The following is a 25,011-nucleotide window of genomic DNA, read 5'->3' on the forward strand; positions in this document are numbered from 1 at the left end:
TTTGTTTTGGCTGTACTAGTTCCTTTGCCTCTCCATATAAATTTTAGAAGTAGCTTGTTGACATCTACAAAAACTTCTGCTATGATTTTGAGATTGCTCTGAATCTGTAGATCAATTTGGGGAGAGAACTGACATCTTAAAAAAACATCAATTCTTCCAATTCTCAAACAAGACATATCTATTTATTTAAGCCTCCTTTGATGTCTTTCATGATCACTTTGTAGTTTTTTAGTATACAGGTTCTCCAAACAGGTGCTGGACTTACTCCTATGTACTTCATTCTTGATGTTTAATGTAAATAGTACTGCTTTAAAATTTCTGGATTGCATTGTTCATTGCAAGTATATAGAAATACAACTGCTTTCTGTACATTGGTAACATATCCTGTGATTTTGTCAAACTCATCTATCAGGTCTAGGAACTTCTTTGCAGATTCCTTGGTACTCTACATAATTATGTTGTCTATAAAGAAATATTATTTCTTACTTTCTCAATTATATGTCTTTTATTTCTTTTCATGCCTTTTTTTCATTGGCTAAGACTTCCAGTACCACAGTGAGTAAAAGTGGAGTGATGAGACTGGACATCCTTGCTTTCTTCCCAATCAAAAAAGGAAAGAACTTACTCTTTCATCATTAAATGTGATGTTAGCTATAGGTTTTTTGCACATGCTCTTTATCAGATTAAAGAAGTTCTCTTCCTAGTTTTGCTGAGTTTTTATCATGAATGGATGTTGATTTTGTCCAATAGATTTCTTGAATCTATTGAGACTTTATATTATATGGTAAATTACACTTTAAACATTGAGCCAGGCTTGCATTCCTGGGATAAAAGGCACTTGATTATAATGTATTCTTTTTTCATATATTGGTAGATTTGATCTGGTAATACTTTAATTCTTATGTTTTTAAGGGATATAGGTCTATAGTTTTCTAAGCTTGAAATGTCTTTGTCTGGTTTTGGTATTGAGGCAATGCAGGCCTCATACGATGTGTTCTTGCCTCTTCTATTTTCTGGAAGAGCCTGTGTGTAGAACTGGCCTGGAGTTTTGTTCAAAGACTTTTAACTATGAACACAATTTCTCAGACTGATACAGGATTTTTCCAATTGTCTACTTCTTGAGTGGGCGTTGATAGTGTCCCTCACAGAACTGGTCCATTTCAGTTAAGTTTTTCATTTATGGATATAGAGTTATTTAGAATATTCTATATTATCCTTTTAATTTGTTTAGGATATAGAATGATTCCTAATATTATTTATCTGTATCTTTTTTTATTCTTGGTCTGTCTTGATAGAGATTCATCAATTTTAGAACTAGCTCTTGGCTGTAATGATTTTCTCTGTTCTTTGTCTCTTTCCTATTTTACACATTTCTGTGTAATTTTACACATTACATTCCTTCTGCTTGTTTCTAGTTTGATTTACTCTTCTTTTTCTATATTTTCAAAGTAGAAGCTTAAATTATAATTTCTGACCTTTCTTCCTTTTTTTCATATAAACATTTAGTTCTACACTCTACTGTCTAAGTACTGCTTTAACTGTATCCCACCAAGTCTGATATATTTTCATTTTCATTCAGTTAAAAATAATTTCTAATTACCATGAACACTTCCTCTTTGACGAACGGGTTCTTTAGAAGTGTGCTAATTTTCAAACATGCGGAAAATTTTCCAGATGCTTCTGTTACTGATTACCAGTTTAATTCCAAAATAGTCACAGAGCATACTTTGTATGATTCCAATTTTTTTTTCACTTACTAAGGTTTGTTTTCTGGCCCAGACTATGATCTTAATGAATGTCTAACACTGTAAGTCAATACTTCTATTCCAAAAATATAACACTAACCATGGAATACCCTTTAGAAGCATCCACCTTTTATTCCATAATAAATAAGACAATGTCAATACACATTATTTGCTGCTTAAAGAACTACTTTGATACCGAGTGGAACTTACTTGTAATAGAGATCTCGAAAGAACACAAGGTGATTGTTCACTAAATTCACAGAAAAAATCCTAAAAGATACACAGAAGAAAAGTAATGTCATTATGTCATTAACAGATTAAATAAAAGTTGAAAATGCTTGCATATAGAGTGTAATTTTTACTAGATCTTCTGGGAATGATACACTACCAAAATTAAAATAAGACAGATTGCTAAAGATCATTTCTATAAGAATTGTCTATTTGTATGAATGGAATGGGCTTCCCTGGTGGTTTGGCTGCAAAGAAGCCATCTGCCAAAGCAGGAGACGAGAGTTTGACCCCTGGTTTGAGAAGAGTCCCTGGAGAAACAAATGGCAACCAACTACAGTACTCTGGCCTGGAAGATCCCATGGACAGAGGAGCCTCGCAACCTACATGGTGTCACAAAAAGTTGGACATGACATAGCGACTAAACAACAGCAACAAAAGGTATTAGGAAGATGATGTACTGTGGCTCTTGAGAGACTGGGAGTCTGTCAGGTAAAGGAAGAGTTCGTTTTGTATCAAAACGCTGCCCAGCTTGGGACTGCCCTCGTGGTCCGGTGGTTAAGAATCTGCCTGCCAGTGTAGGAGATGTAATTTTGATCCCTGCATCGGGAAGACCCACTGAAGAAAGAATGGCAACACACTCAAATATTCTTGTCTGGGAAATCCCATGGACAAAGCCTGGTTGGGCTACAGTCCATGTGGCTGCAAAACAGTCAGATATGACTTAGCAACTCAACAACAACAAGAAGAATGGAACAATGGATAATTTTAGAGCCTAAAAAAAATTATTTTAACAAACTGAAGAAAAATAGTATTATGTGGATACCAACATTAAACTTTTATATCATGAAAATAATAGTATCAATACTAATTTGCTAACTAAAGACAGAGGTTTATCACCTACTTCACAGAAATAAATACCACGTAAATCAAGCTAACTGAATTCATTCACTTTTCTCACAATTAATTTTTACACCTTGCACACACTCCTCAAAGTGAATATTCTCCACTAGAGAGAGATACTACTATTTTATATTACAAAAAAAATTAAAATAATTTATACCACAGAAAATTCCCCAACTTTAGCCTCTAAACTAACTCTATACACATCCCAGATCCTTTAGTTGTCTACTTTAACAAGATATCCTACACCTGTATAAAAGGATCCCATTCCTTTGGCTTTTTCACAATCATCACACTGTCAACTATCCATACTTTGCTCTCCCAGATATTAAAATTCCTCCGTTTTACCAGATCATTCCCATTTTCATTTAAATACTCACTTCTCTCATCTTTAAAAAGAAAAGATTACTATATGATCCCACACTTTCCTCTCAATTGCTGTCTTCTCAGCCAAACTTTCTGAAGAAGTTGGCTGTAACCCACTGTCTCTACTCCTCTTCAACACATGTAACCTGACTCTTGGCTCTAGGCACCACTTGTCCCTCATTACTAACTTCAAAGAACACTGAGTTTGGACCTTATTTCTCTCTTTCACTTAACTATTCAACAGCATGACTTTCTTCTTGAAAAATCTTTAAACGACTTTCACATGTTTCTTCCTCTGGGTACTTCTCAGTTTGTTCCGTAGGTTCAAAGCTTAGTTAGACAACCTTCTTTTCTTAATCTATATACTCTTCTCCTCATAAATAGTAAAGCATAAACACTCATGCTTCAATTACTATCTACACTGTAATAATTCTAAAATTTTAACTCTAAGCATAGATCTCTAAATTCTACCCATAAGTCATTATCTGTTCAACATCTCTATTTAAATATTTTAAATGTACCTCATCCTTTACTTTCCTAAGACCCCCATTTGACTCTCAAGTTCCTTAGAGAATTTCCCCCTTTGAGTGAACAGCACCAAACATGCATGTAGACTAGAAAGGCAGAAGCCTAGAGAACTTCCTGAGAGCTCTTTCATGCCCCATATTTAATTCATCAACCAATATTCTATCAACTTTAGCTCACTATGGACTACACGGTCCTTGGAATTCTCCAGGCCAAAATACTGGAGTGGGTAGCCTTTCCCCTCTCTAGAGGATCTTCCCAACCCAGGGACTGAACCCAGGTCTCCCGCATTGCAGGTGGATTCTTTACCAGCTGAGCCACAAGGGAAGCCCAAGTATACTGGAATGGGTAGCCTATCCCTTCTCCAGCAGATTTTCCCGACACAGGAACTGAACCTCTGTCTCCTGCATTGCAGGCGGATTCTTTACCAACTGAGCTATCAGGGAAGCCTTTTAGCTCACACATAGCTGTAACACTGACAATCTCATCATCTCCCTGCCATCCTTTCAATCCAAGTGACAATCCTTTCTACCTTGGACTGTGGTAATGGTTTCCTTATTTATCTATGTTTACTCTGCTGTTATTCAGTAACTAAGTTGTGTCTGACTCTTTGTGACCCACTGGACTGCAGCACACCAGGTTTCCCTATCCTTCACTACCTCCCAGAGTTTACTCAGATTCACATCCATTGAGTCGGTGATGCCATACAACCATCTCATCCTATGTCGTCCCCTTCTCCTCCTGCCCCCAATCCCTCCCAGCATCAGGGTCTTTTCCAGTGAGTCAACTCTTCACATGAGGTGGCCAGAGTATTGGAGTTTAGGCTCCAACATCAGTCCTTCCAATGAACACCCAGGACTGATCTCCTTTAGGATTGACTGGTTTGATCTCCTTGCAGTCTAAGAGACTCTCAAGAGTCTTCCCCAGCACCACAAGTTGAAGGCATCAATTCTTCAGAGCACAGCCTTCTTCATGGTCCAACTCTCATATCCATATATGACTACTGGAAAAACCCTAACTTCGATTATATGGACCTTTGTCAGCCAAGAGATGTCTCTGCTTTGTAATATGCTGCCTAGGCTCAACATAACTTTCCTTCCAAGGAGAAAGCATGTTTTTTGTGGGTGTTTTGGGTTTTTTTTTGCGTTTTTTAATTTTATGGTTTCAGTCACTGTTCACAGTGATTTTGGAGCCCAAGAAAAGAAAATCTGTCAGTGCTTCCACTTTCCCCCCATCTATTTGCCATGAAGTGACAGGACCAGATGCCATGATCTTAGTTTTTGGAATGCTGAATTTTAAGGCAGCTTTTTCACTGTCCTCTTTCACCCTCATCAAGAGGCTCTTAAGTTCCTCCTCACATTTTGCCATTAGGGTGGAATCATCTGTATAACTGAGGTTGTTGATATTTCTCCTGGCAATCTTGATTCCAGCTTGTAACTCACCCAGCCTGGCATTTTGCATGAAGTACTCTGCACAGAAGTTAAATGAACAGAGTATAATATCCAGTCTTCTTGTACTCCTTTCACTTGTACTGCTTTCCCAATTTTGAACCAGTCCATTGTTCCATGTAAGGTTCTAACTGTTGCTTCTTGACCTGCATATAGGTTTCTCAGGAGATAGGTAAGGTGCTCTGGTATTTCCATCTCTAAGAATTTTCCATAGTTGCTGTGATCCACACAGTCAAAGGCTTTAGTGTAGTCAGTGAAGCAGAATTAGATGTTTTTCTGGATTTCCTTCTGCTTTATGATCCTACGAACATTGGCAATTTGACCAGTGGTTCCTCTGCCTTCTCTAAAGCCAGCTTGGACATCTGGAAGTTCTCAGTTCACATACTGCTGAAGCCTAGCTTGGATTTTGAGCATAACCATACCAGTATGTGAAATGACCACAATTGTATGGTAGTTTGTACATTCTTTGGCACTGTCCTTCTTTGGGATCGGAATGAAAACTGACCTTTTCCAGTCCTTATTCTGACTGCAGCACTTTAACAGCATCATCTTTTAGGATCTGAAATAGCTCAGCTGGAATTTTTTTTTTTTCCCATTTATTTTTATTAGTTGGAGGCTAATTACTTTACAATATTGTAGTGGTTTTTGCCATACATTGACATGAATCAGCCATGGGTTTACGTGTGTTCCCCATCCCGTTCCCCCCTCCCACCTCCCTCTCTACTCGATCCATCTGGGTCTTCCCAGTGCACCAGGCCCGAGCACTTGTCTCAGGCATCCAACCTGGGCTGATGATCTGTTTCACCCTAGATAATATACATGTTTCGATGCTGTTCTCTCGAAACATCCCACCCTGGCCTTCTCCCACAGAGTCCAAAAGTCTGTTCTGTACATCTCTGTCTGTTTTTCTGTCTTGCATATAGGGTTATCGTTACGATCTTTCTAAATTCCATATATATGTGTTAGTATACTGTATTGGTCTTTATCTTTCTGGCTTACTTCACTCTGTATAATGGGCTCCAGTTTCATCCATCTCATTTCATTACCTCCACTAGCCTTGTTTACGGCAATGCTTCCTATGGCTGACTTGACTTCAGACTCTAGGATTTTAGGCTGTAGGTAGGTGAGTGACCACAGCATTGTGACCATCTGGGTGATTAAGATCTTTTTTGTACAGTTCTTCTGTGTATTCCTGCTACCTTTTAAAATTCTTCTGCTTCTGTCAGGTCTTTACATTTCTGTCCTTTATCATTCTACCCCTGCATGAAATGTACCTGTCAGACCTCAGCTTCACTGTCACTTCTTTAAAAAAGCCTTCTCTGATCATTTGGTCAATTCCTTCATTATATGCTATTATGTTACAGTTCCCAGTTCCTTTCCTTCATACTGCTCATATTGGTTTGTAATTTTATAAACATTTATGTGACTATTTGATCAATTTCTATGGCACACTACAGCCCCGTGACAAGACGGATGATACACTTTTGTTCATCACTCTATACACTAGCCACAGCACAGTGCTAGCACAAGAAAAAAGCACACTGGCTGAATGTACGTATGTATGCATGTGTGTATACTCACTATCACAGTTTGTACTCAGTTTCTTACTCCTAGTGCACATTCCTAACAGGATATATTCTATATAGTCCATTACTCACCTCATTTAAACTAGGTATATCTTATTACTTCATAACTGTCAAAAGTATCATATGGGTTCCTAATATATGAACTTTCCTTCACTAATACCACTATTCTCCCTCTTACCATTGTTTCTGCCCTATATGCAAAATACCAAAAAACACTGAAAATGCATAAAAAATGCAAAAAACAAACTATCTTACAGCTTTCCACTATTTATAAGTAGTTGTAATTAGTATTTTGGTACCTGTTATTTGTATATTATTTATTGACATGAAAACATATTCAAGAGACAGAGATTACTGATGAAAAAGCAAGTTACTATCACTCAATTTTTTAATGAAAAAACATATATGCACATATATGTATACATTAACAAACATTTATTTATATGAAAGGTTTAGCATAAAATTGAGGGTTCAAACTGCCATTCTTAAAGCTTGAGTGAATTACCTAACTTCTCCACATTTTAGGTTCTTAATCTCTAGAATGGGTAGTATAAAATCCTTATGAGGATTAAATATAGAAAGAAAAATAATATATACAAACACTTAATTCTCCAGATATGACAGATAATAGGTGAGGAGCATTATTTACCCTTGAAAGAGTCTCTAAAACATAATAAACTATTCTGCTATTAAATCAAAGCTAATTCCAGAATAGAGACTTGATTTGTACTTACCAGGATACAATGTAAATTTGTTAAATTGACCACCTCACAGACAGTTTTTATTCTATCTATCAATCTTGCAAAATAGTTGACCATTTCTTCTCTTTTTATTATTTTTGCATATCGAGGGAAGGTGGGTGGAAGTAGTCTCTGGTTAACAAGTGGCTCAAAACCCATCATAATGGGATGATCTACAAAGGAAAAAAGTTAACATTTTCAATATTTCTATGCATTTTAACCTCAAATACTGCTTAAATACATAAAGAAAAATTATCAGTTTCAAAAGCATCTCTAAATTATCATAGTATCCTCTAAATGGATTTTATAATTCACAACTAATGTATCTTTACACGTGTGTTTTAAAGGAAATAAGCAGATTTAACAACCTAAAATTATACTTCCTTCCTACATGGTGGTGGTATTGGTGACAGAGAGAGGTTTCTACCTCAAAATTAACTCCAAGCCAAGAGCAGGATAAAACAGGGTTAACATATTCTCTTAAAAATAAATAAAATAAAAGGACAATGGTGTATTAACCATGAGACTGTGAAGAAAAGTTTCAAATGGGAACACAAAAGGAGGTTTGTCTTCCTTTCAATTTCTGAACGGCAGAATCAATTCATACTGGACTACACAGCAATGCAAAGCAGTAGAGAACAGTCGCACTTCCATCCCCATGAGTCTGGAATGCATTTGGCACTGACATGCAATTCCATAAATTCACAATGAAAATAACATATCACAAGAGACCTAAGGGTAACTTTCTCTTTCCCACTCTTTGTCCTCTGATGATTCCACTTTTCACACTAGTACAAAGCTCCAAATTAAGTCTTTAGCTTGAAATTTTCTGCCACTTTCAAAGAAAAAAATTTTGTACTCCAATGGAGCATGCATTGTCAGATTGAGTCTATGGGAGTTATTTTACACAGCTAGAAATTGTAGCTAACTGATAAATATGAAATTCTGTTTCACTCTACAGAAAAAAGTTTTACCTATTTATACTTTATTTCAGTATTCCACTACTCCATAAAAATGTGTTTTAAAACTTTTCATGTCTGGTTATGTCATTGAATGAGTTTAATGAAATCCTTAACCCACGTTCACTTTTTTATCTGTATGAGACTCATGGTTTTACCTTTGTTTGAAAATCATCTTTTCCTGAATTGTAAGCAGATTCTTTAACCACTGAACCATCTGGGAACCCCCTGAAAATCATCTTTTAATCCTCCCCATTTCCTAAGCACTATAAGACATAAGCAAGCATTGTGACTTACAAATGTCATATTCTTTTATGCCTCTTTACTTATACAAATTATTCTACCAGAAAACCTACCCCTTTCTTCTTAACCTGAACTGGATATAGCCTGAATTCTCTCTCATTGGTCCCTCCAATGATGTATATATAATATATATATATACACACACAGAGTTCTTTGTATGTACACTATTATACTGTCTATGTGGGATGATAGCATTTGTCTGAGTTCTTCTGAAAGCAAGAACAGGGTTGGATTCCAAACACCTAATACCAGGCTCATAACAGACACTGGATACTTGTTTGCTGAATGACAAGATATACATGCTCAAAATAAAATAAAAGGCTGCTACCACTATAATAGTTTGAACTTCTGATTTACATTATTTCATTCAGAACTAAGGTAAAAGTAATAGTAATGATGCTGTAAGAAGCTTCTTTACCATGTAAATATGAATACATTTCAGACTTTAATGATAAATGCACAGAATCCAGATACTTAAATGCTACATTACTTATTTTCTCTCAAAGTATTCTCATATGCACCTAAAATGATTACCCAGGAATATGCTTTTATTCTTAAAACATTTATTTTTAGGCTTAAACCACAAATAGAAGATAATAGCCACTCATGAAAATTTATATGGAAAGAAGTAAATATTAATGGGAAATGAGTAACATGATATATTCTGAATTCAATTTTATACAAACAAAAAAGCGCAATATAAAACAGTATTAACTTCTGAAACTACCTGAGCTGTTCTGCACAGATGATGCCGAGTGCATCCCTGACTCTGCCCTCTATATTCCAGTCCATTCCAGTCGAGTCCAGTCCAGTCGCTCAGTCATGTCCAACTCTTTGCGACCCCACAAACCGCAGCATGCCAGGCCTCCCTGTCCATCACAAACTCCCAGAGTTTACCCAAACCCATGTCCATTGAGTTGGTGATGCCATCCAGCCATCTCATCCTCTGTCGTCCCCTTCTCCTCCTGCCCTCAATCTTTCCCAGCATCAGGGTCTTTTCAAATGAGTCAGCTCTTCGCATCAGGGAGCCAAAGTACTGGAGTTTCAGCTTCAACATCAGTGCTTCCAATGAACACCCAGCACTGATCTCCTTTAGGATGGACTGGTTGGATCTCCTTGCAGTCCAAGGGACTCTCAAGAGTTTTCTCCAACACCACAGTTCAAAAGCATCAATTCTTCAGCGCTCAGCTTTCTTTATAGTCGAACTCTCACATCCATCATGACTATTGGAAAAACCATAGCCAGTAGTAACCTAATTGTGAAAAGGATCCAGACATTGCCAGATGTCCCTGGGAAGCCCCAGTTGAGAAACACTGGTCTAGAGGAACATAAATAGCAACTATAATTTAGTGAGAATAAACTCAGAATGTAATAGGAGCATCTTATCCATGTAAAAATTAGATGAACGATTTCATAGAAGTCTAAGAAAAGAGCTGACAAATATTAATCATCACAAAGTATTCCAAGCATATTAAAGGCATGGAGGACAGATAAAATGGCTCCTTTTCTTTTTCCCTCAGGGAGCCACAATTTTTCCAAGTGATAACTTATTGGAACTCAGAAGTAAAAATAGATGCATATAAATAGAGTGGGGACAAAATCCCTAGGCACAGAATTTAGATCTACATGCTTCTCTCTATTCTCTACACACATTTAAATCCTCTCCTCCCCAACACATGTTTTTGGACATAGTCCATATTAATAGTTAAGTGTTAAAGTAGTTCCTAGTAGCTATTTTTAAGTCTCAGCTGTTTGGTGAATCTCATGCCTAAGGACTCTGTAACTATCCTATACAACACACAGTAACTTGCCTAACCAGAAAAGAACATAAGAACTGAGACATAATAAGAGATCAAAGTCGTTATTCAATGTATACTACAAAAAAAAAAAAAAAAAATGTATACTACAGTGAAGGAGCAGCAGGGATAAAAACCAAGCAGGAGTTTGCACCTGATTTCATAACACAAACTACAAAAAGCTTTAAAAAAGTTTTACCACAGCCAAGCCCAATCCCCCAGAATAAACTGCTCTAACATTTTCCCACTAAATGCTTCCCACTAAAATAGCCTGGATAACCCTTACTAAATGAACCCAGAAAAGAAGCAACTTCACATCACTTTCTACTCAATGTGTACTATGCTCAGTAAAGATTTCATGAATTAAACTAGATACAGATTGGACAAGTCAACTTCTAGAGTCTCTTCTGATTTTACAAGTCTGTAGGTGTACAAAAATTACCTTAGTTTTCCAGTCAAAACACTTCCGTTTACACCAGAACTCTTTTAAGGATAAAATAATAAAGTATAATTACTATAATCAAAACATTATGGCACATTAGTTTAGAGTGTTTTAGTTAGTTGCTGAAGTTCTTGCTAGAAAATTGACCTTCATTATCAATAAGATAAAAGTATTACAAATAGCACACGGTCTGTGGATAAAAGATTTACAGTAACAATGTGCCATGATTTAACTTAAAAGGTCATTTTAAAATTAATTAGATGCCACAATCAAAGATCTGGAAGTGTGTAAGCGAAAAGAGATAGAGATATTACATCATTTTTGGACAACATATGTCTTCTGAGTTACACTGGCAATTTACAGTTAGACTTACAGAAGTAAGTCTTCCATGCCCTGAAGTTGACAACAATTCTAGAAAACAATGCAGAAGCTGCTGAGGTTAATATTGTACTGTACTTCTGGGCTACTTGACTTCCTGTTATAAAATCATAACATTATGCTATGTGAAATACACCAAACACAAAAGGACAAATATTGTATGATTCTGCTTACATGAGGTACCTAGAGTAGTCAAACTCATAGAGAGAGGAAGTAGAATCGTGGCTGTCTGGGACTGAAAGAGGGGGAAATGAAGATTTATTATTTAATGAGTATGGAGTTTGGGGTTGATAAGATAAACTTCTGGATATGGACCGTGGTGACAGCTGCACAACAAGCTAAATCTACTTAATGCCACTGAATTGCACATAAAATTGTACATAAAATGTTAAAATGGCAAATTTCATGTTATTTCAATGCAAAAAATGTTATGAAAAGGTATTTAACAATTGCTAAACTCAAAAAGCATGGTTTCAATGAATATTCTATCAAAATCATTATTGGTCATCTAATACTCAGACCTCATTCAAGTTTTGCACACTGTACCAATAACATACTTCACATCTACATTAGTATCACAAGTTGTATTTAATTTCATTGTCTCTTAGTCTCCTGCAAGTTACAGCAATTCATCAGCACTTCCTTGGCTTCTATGAATGACTCTGACAACTCTGAAGACTAACTCACCAATAGTTTTGTATACTGCCCTTCAGTATGGTTTTCTTGTCTCCTTGTGATTAAATTTAAATTATTACTCTTAGGAGTATAAAAGAAGCGACATTATCATCGTTCTCATTGTAACCCATCAACAAAGTGGAGGTTTTGACTCACTTCTTGTAATGTTTACTGTGATCACTTGATTAAGTTGGTGTCTGACAGGCCTAGTCACTACTGTTACCTTTTGCCTTTGTAGTCAATAAATATGTGTGGGTAAGGGGAAAGACAACTAAATATGCTGATTAACATCAAACTATCCACTCATTAATCAATCTATTTATTCAGTATGGACACATGGCTTATCCTTTATTCAATTGTATATGAACAGAATTATCTGATGCTCAAGTTGTTCCCAACTTTGACTGTGTGAATGCCCCTTCAAGCTCTTTTGGGTATAAATGACTGGTCCCAACATTCTTTGAACATTTACTCACTTCTGGCTAATTAAGACATTCCAGCAGACTCATTCTTCTATCTCTACCCTAGTCCTGGAATCACCTATTCCTCCAAGATGAACTAATTCTTCTTCTATTTTTTTCCCAGTTTTATTGAGGTATAATTAACAATAAAATTGTAAAGATATTTAAAGTGTAAAAAAAATAAAATAAAAAAAAATAAAGTGTACAACGTGATAATTTGATATATGTATACATTTTGAAAGGATTCCCCCAAGAGTTAAATTTAACATGTACATCACCTTGAATATTTATTTTTTTGTTTGATGAGAACATGTAAGTTCTACTCTTCCAGCAATTTTCAACTATACAGTTAAGTGTGATCAACTAGAGTCACTGTTTCATACAACAGATACTCAGCTATTACTCATATTCTAACTGAAGGTTTGTACCCTTTACCAAATTCTCCTTATTTCCCTCAGCTTCTGGCAATCATTTTTCTACTGTTTCTATAAATTCTACTTTTTCTTTTTTTAAATTCCACATGTAAGTTTAGATACCATTGCAGTATTTATTTTTCTCAGTCTGGCTTATTTCGCTTAGCACAATGCCCTCCAGGTTCATCCCTGTTGTCACAAATGACAGTATTTCGCTCTGTTAAGGCTGACTAATACTGCACTGTACATATATAATAAAGTAGCAAATTCATCAAGAAGATATAATACATTTGAATATTTATAATGCAACATAGAAGCATCTACTATATAAAGTAGAAAGTAAGAACTCTAAAAAGGGAAACAGCAATATAATAATATCAGGAGACTGGTATATATACAGACTGGTATATATACCAAACTGGTATATATACCATTTTCAACAATGGATAGATCATTCAGACAGAAAATGAGTTTTAAAAAAGTTGGAATTAAACTACACATTATACGAAATGGACCTAACAGACATACACAGAATGTTTCAACCAAGAGCAATACAATACACGTGTTCTCAAAGGCACACTGAACATTCCCAATAGGGTATGACAGGACACAAAACAAGTCTTAATAAAGTGAAGACTGAATCATACCAACTGTCCTTTCTGATGACAATGGTATGAAACTAGAACATAACAAGAAGAAAGCTGGAATACCTACAAATATGTGGAAAGTAAACAGCACACTCCTGAACAAGCAACTGGTCAAAGAAAACTAGAAAAATATTTTTTTAAGTCCTGAAACAAATTAAAAAAAAAAAAAAAAGAAACAAACAGAAAGCTACAGGATACTGCAAATGCAATTCTGAGAGGGAAGTTTATAGCAATCAATGTACATACTAGGCAATTAGATGTCAAATAACAATCTAACTTTACACCTCAAGATCTAGAAAAACAAATTAAGCTCAAGTCAGCAAAAGGAAGGAAATAAAGATCAGAGTGGAAATAAATGATAGATAAAACACTAGAAAAGAACAAAACTAAGAGCTAATTTTTTAAAAAGATAAAATTGAAAAAATTTTATCTATACTTTGTCTTTTGATTGGAGAATTCAGCCCATTTACATTTAACATAATTATTGATAGTATGGTAATAAATGGTGTGTGTGTTGTGTGTATATATATAAATGGTATATCAATGATAGTACTGATATAAATGGTATGGACTTAACATTTTTAGTTTAATTGTTTTCTGGTTGTTTTGCAATCCCTTTGTTCTGTTTTTCCTTCTCATGCTCTCTTCCCTTGTTATTTGATTTTCTGTAGTGGTATGTTTCCTTTCTCTTTTACCTTTTGCATATCTACTATAGGCTTTTGCTCTGCAGTTATAATGAGACATGCATAAAATATATTTATCATAGTCTATTTGAAGCTACAAGTAACTTCAAATGCATACAAAAGGTTCCTTCTCTCATATTTACGGTTTTAACTTCAAAATTTGCATCTTTTTAAGCTGTGAATCCACTGTAAAGATCAACATTGTATAGGAACCTAGAATGCTAGGTCCATGAATCAAGGTAAATCAGAAGTGGGCAAACAGGAGATGGTAAGAGTGAACACTGACATTTTAGGAATCCGTGAACTAAACTGGACCAGAAAGGGTGATTTAATTCAGATGACTACTAAATCTACTACTGTGGGCAATCCCTTAGAAAAAATGGAGTAGTCCTCATAGACAACAAAAGAGTCCGAAATGCAGTACTTGGGTACAATCTCAAAAACGAGAGAATGATCTCTGTTCATTTCCAAGGCAAGCCATTCAATATCACAGTAATCCAAGTCTATACCCCAAGCACTAATGCCGAAAAAGCTCAAGTTGAATGTTTCTATGATGACCTACAAGACCTTCTAGGGACTGGAATGCAAAAGTAGGAAGTCAAGAAATACCTGAAGTAATAGGCATGTTTGGCCTTGGAGTACAAAATGAAGCAGGGCAAAGGCTAATAGAGTTTTGCTGAGAATGCACTGTTCACAGCAAACACCATCTTACAACAACACAAGAGATAACTCTACACACTGCCATCACCAGATGGTCAATACTGAAATCAGACAGATTATATTTTTTGCAGTTAAAATTCGAGAAGCTCTACACTGGCAGCAAAAAAAAACACCGGGCTCAGATCATGACCTCCTTATTGCAAAATTCAGACTTAAATGGAAAAAAGTAGGGAAAACCACTAGACCATTCATGTATGACCTAAATCAAATCCCTTACAGTTATACCGTGTAAGTGACAAATAGATTCAAGGGATCAGATGTGACAGAGTGCCTGAAGAACTATGGACAGAAGTTCATAACACTACAGGAGGCAGTGATCAAAAGCATCCCCTAGAAAAAGAAGTGCAAAAAGGCAAAATGGTTGTCTGAGGCCTTACAAATAGGCTTTAAATTGCACTCATCTCACACAGTAGTAAAATAATGCTCAAAATTCTCCAAGCCAGGCTTCAACAGTACATGAACCGAGAACTTCCAGATGTTCAAGCTGGATTTAGAAAAGGCAGAGGAACCAGAGATCAAATTGCCAGTATTCACTGGATCATAGAAAAGCAAGAGAATTCCAGAGAAACATCTCTTCTGCTTTATTGACTATGCTAAAGCCTCTGACTGTGTGGATCACAACTAACTGTGGAAAATTCTTCAAGAGATGGGAATACCAGAACACCTGACCTGCCTCTTGAGAAATCTGTATGCAGATCAAGAAGCAAGTCAGAACCGGACATGGAAAAATGGACTGATTCAAAATTGGGAAAGGAGTACATCAAAGCTATATACTGTCACCCTGCTTATTTCACTTTTATGCACAGTACATTGAGAAATGCTAGGCTAGATGAAGCACAAACTGGAATCAAGACTGCTGGGAGAAATATCAATAGCCTCAGATATGCAGATGACACCACCGTTATGGCAGAAAGTGAAGAGGAACTAGAGTCTCTTTTTTTTTAAGCTTGTTTTTTAATTGAAGAATAACTGCTTTGCAGAATTTTGTTGTTTTCTGTCAAACCTCAACATGAATTAACCACAGGTAAACATATCCCCCCTCCCTTTAAAACCTCCCTCCTGATCCTACCCCTCTAGGTTGATACAGAGCCCCTGTTTGAGTTTCCTGAGCCACAGAGCAAATTCCCATTGGCTGTCTATTTTACATACGGTAATGTAAGTTTCCATGTTCCTCTTTCCATACATTCACCCTCTCCTCCCCTCTCCCCATGTCCATAAGTCTATTCTCCATGTCTGTTTCTCCACTGCTGCCCTGTAAATAAATTCTTCAGTACCATTTTTCTAGATTCCAGAATACAATATTTATCTTTCTCTTTCTGACTTACTTCACTCTCTATAATAGGTTCTAGGTTCATCCACCTCATTAGAACTGACTCAAATGCATTCCTTTTTATGGCTGAGTAATATTCCATTGTGTATATGTACCACAACTTCTTTATCCATTCATAAAGAGCCTCTTGATGAAAGTGAAAGAGAAGAGTGAAAACGCAGGCTTAAAACTCAACATTCAAAAAATGAAGATTGGGGCATCTGGTCCCATTCAGTTCAGTTCACTTCAGTTGCTCAGTCGTGTCCAACTCTTTGGGACTCCATGAATCACAGCACGCCAGGCCTCCCTGTCCATCACCAACTCCCGGAGTTTACTCAAACTCATGTCCATCCAGCCATCTCATCCTCTGTCGTCCCCTTCTCCTCCTGCCTCCTCCCAGCATCAGGGTCTTTTCCAATGAGTCAACTCTTCACATGAGGTGGCCAAAGTATTGGAGTTTCAGCTTCAGCATCAGTCCTTCCAATGAACACCCAGGACTGATCTCCTTTAGGATGGACTGGTTGGATCTCCTTGCTGTCCAAGGGACTCTCAAGAGTCTTCTCCAACATTTCAAAAGCATCAATTCTTCGGTGCTCAGCTTTCTTCACAGTCCAACTCTCACATCCATACATGACCACTGGAAAAACCATAGCCTTGACTACAAGGCCCTTTGTTGGCATTCTCTGCTTTTTAATATGCTATCTAGGTTGATCATAACTTTCATTCAAAGGAGTAAGCGTCTTTCAATTCCATGGCTGCAATCACCATCTGCAGTGATTTTGGAGCCCCAAAAAATAAAGTCTGACACTGTTTCCACTGTCTCCCCATCTATTTCCCATGAAGTGATGGGACCAGATGCCATGATCTTAGTTTTCTGAATGTTGAGCTTTAAACCAACTTTTCCACTCTCCTCTTTCACTTTCATCAAGAGGCTCTTTAGTTCCTCTTCACTTTCTGCCATCAGGGTGGTGTCATCTGCATATCTGAGGTTATTGACATTTCTCCCAGCAATCGTGATTTCAGCTTGTGCTTCTTCCAGCCAGGGTTTCTCATGATGTACTCTGCATATAAGTTAAGTAAGCAGGGTGACAATATACAGACTTGACATACTCCTTTTCCTATTTGGAACCAGTCTGTTGTTCCACGTCCAGTTCTAACTGTTGCTTCCTGACCTGCATATAGGTTTCCCAAGAGGCAGGTCAGGTGGTCAGGTATTCCCATCTCTTTCAGAATTTTCCACAGTTTATTGTGATCCACACAGTCAAAAGCTTTGGCATAGTCAATAAAGCAGAAATAGTTGTTTTTCTGGAACTCTCTTGCTTTTTCGACGATCCAGCGGATGTCGGCAATTTGATTTCTGGTTTGTCTGCCTTTTCTAAAACCAGTTTGAACACCTGGAAGTTCTTGGTTCACGTATTGCTGATGCCTGGCTTGGAGAATTTTGAGCATTACTTTGCTAGCGTGTGAGGTGAGTGCAACCGTGCAGTAGTTTGAGCATTCTTTGGGATTGCCTTTCTTTGGGATTGGAATGAAAACGGACCTTTTCCAGTCCTGTGGCCACTGCTGAGTTTTCCAAATTTGTTGGCATATTGAGTGCAGCACTTTCACAGCATCATCTTTCAGGATTTGAAATAGCTCAACTGGAATTCCATCACCTTCACTAGCTTTGTTCGTAGTGATGCTTTCTAAGGCCCACTTGACTTCACATTCCAGGATGAAACACCTGGAGTAACAGGCAAATTTGGCCTTGGAGTACGGAATGAAGCAGGACAAAGGCTAATAGAGTTTTGCCAAGAGAATGCACTGGTCATAGCAAACACCCTCTTCCAACAACACAACAGAAGACTCTACACAAAGACATCACCAGATGGTCAACACCGAAATCAGATTGATTATATTCTTTGCAGCCAAAGATGGAGAAGCTCTGTACAGTCAGCAAAAACAAGACCGGGAGCTGACTGTGGTGAGATCATGAACTCCTTATTGCCAAATTCAGACTTAAATTGAAGAAAGTAGGGAAAACCACTAGACCATTCAGGTATGACCTAAATCAAATCCCTTATGATTATACAGTGGAAGTAAGAAATAGAGTTAAGGCATTAGATCTGATAGACAGAGTGCCTGATGAACTACGGACAGAGGTTCTGGTCCCATTACTTCATGGCAAATAGATGGGGAAACAATGGAAATAGTGAGAGACTTTATTTTTTTGGGCTCCAAAATCACAGCAGATGGTGACTGCAGACATGAAATTAAAAGACGCTTGCTCATTGGAAGAAAAACTAGGACAAGCATACACAGCATATTAAAAAGCAGACACATTACTTTGCCAACAAAGGTCCATCTAGTCAAAGCTATGGTTTTTCTGATAGTCATGTATGGATGTAAGAGCTGGACCATAAAGAAAGCTGAGCACTGAAGAATTGATGCTTTTGAACTGCGGTGATGGAGAAGACTCTTGAGAGTCCCTTGGACAGCAAGGAGATCCAACCAGTCCATCCTAAAGGAGATCAGTCCTGAATATTCATTGGAAGGACTAATACTGAAGCTGAAACTCCAATACTTTGGCCATTTGATGTAAAGAGCTGACTCACTGGAAAAGACACTGATGCTGGGAAATATTGAAGGCAGGAGGAGAAGGGGCTGACAGAGGATGAGATGGTTCGAAGGCATCACTGACTCGATGGACTTGAGTCTGAATAAACTCTGGGAGTTGGTGATAGACAGGGGGGCCTGGCATGCTGCAGTCCATGGGGTCACAAAGAGTCAGACAGAACTGAACGACTGAACTGACTAACCCACTAACAAATGATTATAGTTTTAATTTTAATGCTTTATGTATTTTAACACTTGTATCAGAGATATAAATGGTTTATCCACCACCATTACAATATTAGAGTATTTTAAATGTAGCTATAAATTTACCTTTGCAAGTGAGTTTTATACTTTCATGTTTTCCTGTTACTAACTAGTGTCCTTTTGTTTCAACTTGAAGAACTCCCTTTAACCTTTGTTTTGAGGTCAGTGGTGATGAACTGTTTCAGCTTTTGTCTGTAAAATTTTTTTTCTTCCTTAGTTATTAAGGACAACTTTGTCAGATGTTCTTAGCACCTTTCTGGTATTCTCTAAGTATTTTGAATATGCAAACCAAGTTGCTTTCCTGTTGCTGCTTTTAAGATTCTCTTCTTGTCTTTAATCTTTTGTTTCAGCTTTTGTCTGTAAAATTTTTTTTCTTCCTTAGTTATTAAGGACAACTTTGTCAGATGTTCTTAGCACCTTTCTGGTATTCTCTAAGTATTTTGAATATGCAAACCAAGTTGCTTTCCTGTTGCTGCTTTTAAGATTCTCTTCTTGTCTTTAATCTTTCAAAGTTTAATTGCAATGTGTTTGAGTGAGTCTATTAGGATTCAACTTCTTTCAAACTCTCTGAGCTTCCTGGACAGTGTGTACTGTCTGTTTCTTTCCCTGGTTAAGGAAGTTTCCAGGCATTATTTTTTTGAACATGCTTTCTGCCTTGCTTCTCTCTTCTTCTGGAACTCCCATCACATGTAGTCTGCTTGCTTTTGTCCCACAAGTTCCATAATCCAGCTCTTCATTTTTTCCTGTTTAAATAAATTCCACTGCCCTGTCAAGTTTACTGACTTTCTTCCAGCAAATGTAGTCTGCTACTGAATACATTTAATTTTTTCAGTTATTTTTTAATTATTCAGCTCTGTGATTTCTCTTTTTATGTATTTCCTTGTTGAAATTCTCACTCTGTTCATATGCTTGCTTCCTAACCTCAGTGAGCATCTTTAATAACTGTTGTTTTAAACTCTCAATCAGATAAACTACTTGAGGCAAGTAAGATCTAAGATCTGTTTCTGGATATCTGCCCTGTTCGTTTGTTTGAAATGTATTCCTGAGTCTTCATTTCTTGACTCTGTGGTTTCTGTGCGTTAGATAAAATAATCATATCTTTCAGTCTTGACAGAGTGGTCTCATGTAGGAGATAAATCTTGCTATATACGAGATGGACCTAGGCAATCAGCCCAGCCCAAACTCCTAGGTTTCTCTCAAAGTTTTGTGACCAACCAAGCCTCCTTCCTTGCTCTTAGTGGCTCCCAGGAGTTGAGGGTGTGCCAAGATCCAACAATGTCCCAAAGGAAAGGATCACACTCAGAACCTGTATGTACACTCATTAGAAGTTGGACCCTCAGGGAACAACAGCTGGTAAAGTATGTAAACTTCTTCCAGGGAGAAACTGGGAGAAGGTTGTTTTTGCCTGATGTTTCTTTGTTGGATCTTGGAGTACAGCCATGGGGAAGGGTACCTCCATACCCATTAACAACTGTTTGTTTGATACAGCCCTGTAACTCCTGAATGCAAGCCCCAATGGAGCCAGATGACCTGAGGCCTCATCCCTTAGATGGCAGCTGAAACAGCTTGGGCACTAAATGTGAGTACAAGCTCCTTCTGGGGAGATGCTGTCAACTGGATTTTATTATTGGAGTGGGCTAAAGGGGAGAAGGTAGGCGAGATGCCTGCTGGCTTCCCCCGTCTCTGGGGAAGCTCTCCGGTGGTCCCTAGATGCCTGCTAAATTAGAAGCTTGGCATGCAGGCAGTAGATATTAAAGTACAGAAATAAACCTATTTCAAGGAAAGACTGGAAAATGGCTAATTCTGCTTGTTCCCTGCGTGCCGAGTCCTGAGGCGTAGAGCCAGTTAAGGAATCCTTCTTTGCTATAGTCTTCTGGGCCTCATGAATGGAAATCCCTTTTGCTATAAAAGCCGGGAAATTTGGGTCCCTTGCTTTAAGCAGCAGTCACAAAATTTGGGGTTCAAATGTACATACAAACTTTTTCCAGGCACACAGCAGGGACATGGAATGGGTTAGAGGGAGAAGGCAAGGTGTCCTCCAGCTTCACTGGCTTCTGGTGAGGTTTGCAGCCAGTCCCTAGTGCTTGGTAAATTAGAAGCTTGGCCCTCAAAGCAGTTCTTACAGTATACGGACAGATCTTTCAAGGAAAGACTGGGAGATGGGCATTTTGTCTGCTTCCTCTGAGCTGATCCCTACAGGCACAGTCATAGTAAATGACTGCATTCCCTTCAGTTGTCATAGTCGTATAGGTCTCATGGACACAAGCCCCACCGGCTTTCAGAGCTAGATGTTCTGGGAGCCTACTCCACTGGAAGGAATCTTAAAGTTGGAGTGCTAGACATAGTGTCAAAACACACTTCACTCCTCAGATAGAACCTGAAAGTTGGGGATTCTCTCCCAATTGTATGATGTTGCATCAAGGGTGGGGTTTATGACAAGTGTGTCTCAAGTCTTTCCTACCCACTCTGATGTGGATATTTCCTCAACTGTCCAATGTGTATAAGTTGTTCAACTAGTTTCTGGATCTCTTTTAGAGGAAATTGCTCCATGTATAGGTATATATTTGGTGTGCCCATGTTAGGAAGGGGTACTTAGGGGCTTCCCATGTCTTCTCCAGTTCCTTTTAGCAAACAAGTCTTTAGTAAGCAAGACCCAGATGCTAAGTGTGCTTACTGCTATAGGGACATACAAGTATGTTTACATACATGCACATTCAAACATATATATTTACATGTACATTTCTATCAATACATCAATCTATACATATATACACATATATTAGAAACTGTGAACTTAAACCCATACCTGTAATTTTAATCCAACACCACAGAGTTCAATCTAGTTTTCTCCCTTTCTAGAAATTAGTCTAAGTTGGCTCCTCAAGCCTGAGGAAAGTAGCAAAGTATAATTATCAATAAATTTATATAAATGATCAATTCCACTGTGTGCAAGCAATCTTTGTATCAGTTTCTAGGTCTTCTGTAACAAATTATCACAAATTGTGTTTTAAGACAGACATTTATTCTCTCTCAGTTATGGAGGCCAGAAGTTTAACATCAGTTTCACTTAGCTGAAATCAAACTTTTAGGTGGGTTGAATTCTTGAAGGCTCTAAAAGAAAATCTATTCCTTGCCTCTTCCAGGTTCTTGAGGCTATTGGAGTTCTTTGGCTTACAGTTCATTTCTATTTCTGTCATCACATCACCTTCTCATCTTCTGTGTGGGTCCACTCTCCCTCTGCCCTTAAGAGGGACACTTAGGATGATATTTAGGGCCCATCCAGATAATCTAAGATTATCTCATCACAAGGTTCTTACTTAATAACATCTGGAAAGATCTTATTTTTCCAAAAATAAAGTAACAATTACAGGTTCCGAGAACTGGGTCTTGATACCTCTGGGGTTATCAATCATTGAAACCCATCTCCCCCTTAGTCATGAACTCCACATTCTTTTCAACTTTTCAACAATGCCCAGCATACCTTTTGTTCTTTACTTTCAGGATTTTTCTCTCTTCTTTCCTGAACTCTACCTGTTTACTTGTACTGTTATTATTTCCTCCTTTGGTCCTAATATTTCTGTTTTGCTTTATAGGGGTCATTTTATTGCTTAATGAATTTTTGGAAATTTTGAAAAATGTTTCTGATCTGTTTTTCATCTGTCTTCTGCATTTTGTTTTTGTTCATTAATTTCCTTGAATATGTGTGAAAACTGTGCAGTTTCTTTATTATTAAATCATTCAGCAAATGCTTTCTGAGCTAGTTATTTGGGTGTGGTGTTAGAGTAACACTCCAGACTATCAAGAAGCCTCAATGACTTACAGTTAAGCCACATGTGATATGCCTCTAAGTATTCAAGAGAAATTACCTATTTCCTTTATTGGCAAAGATTACCATCTCAAGTTCCCAGTACTAGAACATCATTACATATGTCTCTCTAATGCATGGTTGTTTTAAAATGAAGTCAGCTCCCACCTCTCCTGTACACTGCCAAACCACAAATGAAGTCGATTGGGTTGAGGCAGCACAATTTTGCTTCAGCATCAAGGATAGCCCTCAGGAGGGCTTCCCTGGTGGCTAAGTGGTAACAGAATCCACCTGCCAATATGGGAGACCTAGATTTGGTCCCTGATTTGGGAAGATCCCCTGGAGAAGAAAATGGCAACTCACTCCAGTATTCTTGCCTGGGAAATCCCAAGAGAGAGGAGCCTGGTGGGTTACAGTCCATGGGGTCACAGAAGAGTCAGACATGACTTAGTGACTAAATGGCAGCAGCAGCTCTCAGGAGGTTCAAGTACAATATTACCAGACAAGAAGCCATCATAATTCTAAACTACTAATTTTATATTTTAATCCACATTAACTTTTAATTGAGTTTCTTTTATTTAGTCATAAATACATGCCACTCCAGAACAGCCAGGTGGGAGGGGGGGTTTAGGATGGGGGATACATGTACACCCATGGCTTAGATTAGTGTTGATTTATGGCAAAAGCCACTACAATATTGTAAAGTAATTAGCTTTCAACTAAAATAAATACATTGATTTAAATTTAAAAAAAAAAAAAAAGAATCAAATAGCCAAACAAGGTTCTTATTTACAAATTAACAATCTTCTCCCTCCAATTCCATTTCTTTCTTTCTTCCCAGAGGCAATGCCTTCCTCTTCCTCTTAGCTCTTTCTTTTTGTATCTACCTCCATATCACCAAATAAAAAGCTTATTGTGCTACTTTATTTCATATTTTTTTCAGTTTTACACATTATCTAACTTACTTCATTGCCTAAAAGAGATAAATGTAAAAAGAGAGACACTGAAAATAATATGGTTGGTTGGATGATTTAGTCGCTAAGTCGTGTCTGACTCTTGCGACCCCACAGACTGTAGCCTGCCAAGCTCCTCTGTCCATGGGATTCTCCAGACAAGAATACTGGAGTGGGAAAATAATATAAAGTAGCACTATAAGCACATATAAATCACATGCATATATGCACTTTGATACTCTTACCTCCAACAGTTAGATTGGAATTTTATTATCATCAATGTTTAGCACTATTAAGTAAATTATACTTCACATTTGGGCCATGGATAACTTTTGCAAACACCGAAATAAATTTTACTTTCACACATATTCTGGCATTAAAAAGTCTTACTTTTTGTTCACCTTGTATGTACTTAACACTTTAATTCAACCCCAAGTGAAAGTGAAAGTCACTCAGTCTTGTCTGCCTCTTTGAGACCCCATGGACTGAAGCCTGCCAGGCTCCTCTGTCCATGGAATCCTCCTCTGCCAATATCTCTTCCTTCTACATTAAAGAAAACAGCTATTATATCAATTTCATTGGTGACAACAGATCTTGTATCTACTTAGAGCCTTGTGACCTTTCTTCAATCTGGACTTGTCTTCCATGTATAATGCTGAGACAATGTATTAGGTTCTTGTTACACTATGACCCTGGGATTTCCTTCATTTTTCTTTCATGCTGGATTTTTATATCCTTAAACTCCATGCTTTCCTTTACTGAATTTACTCTCCTGTTTTCATGAAGCACATTCCAGTAGTCTTGTAAACCTTCTGGGAGATTAATTTTGTTGAGACTTTACAAACCTGATATCTTTCTTCACAATTAGATGATAGTTTTGGGAAAGGACTCAAGATTTTAAATCACTTCCCCTGCAAATTCTGAAAACACTGGCCCATTGATTTTCTTTTAATCACAACTCTCAGATATAATTAACATACTATATAATTTATCTATTAAAGATATATAACATGTTTTTTTTTAGTATATTCAGAGTTGTAAAACCACCACCACCACCACCACAAGAA

The 25,011-nt window shown here is 37.4% G+C and overlaps 1 protein-coding gene across 5 annotated transcripts in view; it reads right to left on the reverse strand.

The window, feature by feature from the left end:
• NAA35 (N-alpha-acetyltransferase 35, NatC auxiliary subunit) overlaps positions 1 to 25,011 on the reverse strand; it is a 94,674-nt gene that overhangs the window by 27,914 nt on the left and 41,749 nt on the right. For all 5 annotated transcript variants that reach the window (XM_043927370.1, XM_043927373.1, XM_043927371.1 and 2 more), the window contains 2 exons: positions 7,536 to 7,714; positions 1,956 to 2,015 (listed from right to left, as the gene is read on the reverse strand). In XM_043927370.1, coding sequence (XP_043783305.1) covers positions 1,956 to 2,015; positions 7,536 to 7,714 — 239 coding nt within the window. The remainder of the gene's footprint in view (positions 1 to 1,955; positions 2,016 to 7,535; positions 7,715 to 25,011) is intronic.

This window comes from Cervus elaphus, chromosome 16 (assembly GCF_910594005.1).
Source record: "Cervus elaphus chromosome 16, mCerEla1.1, whole genome shotgun sequence".
Taxonomy (NCBI): domain Eukaryota; kingdom Metazoa; phylum Chordata; class Mammalia; order Artiodactyla; family Cervidae; genus Cervus; species Cervus elaphus.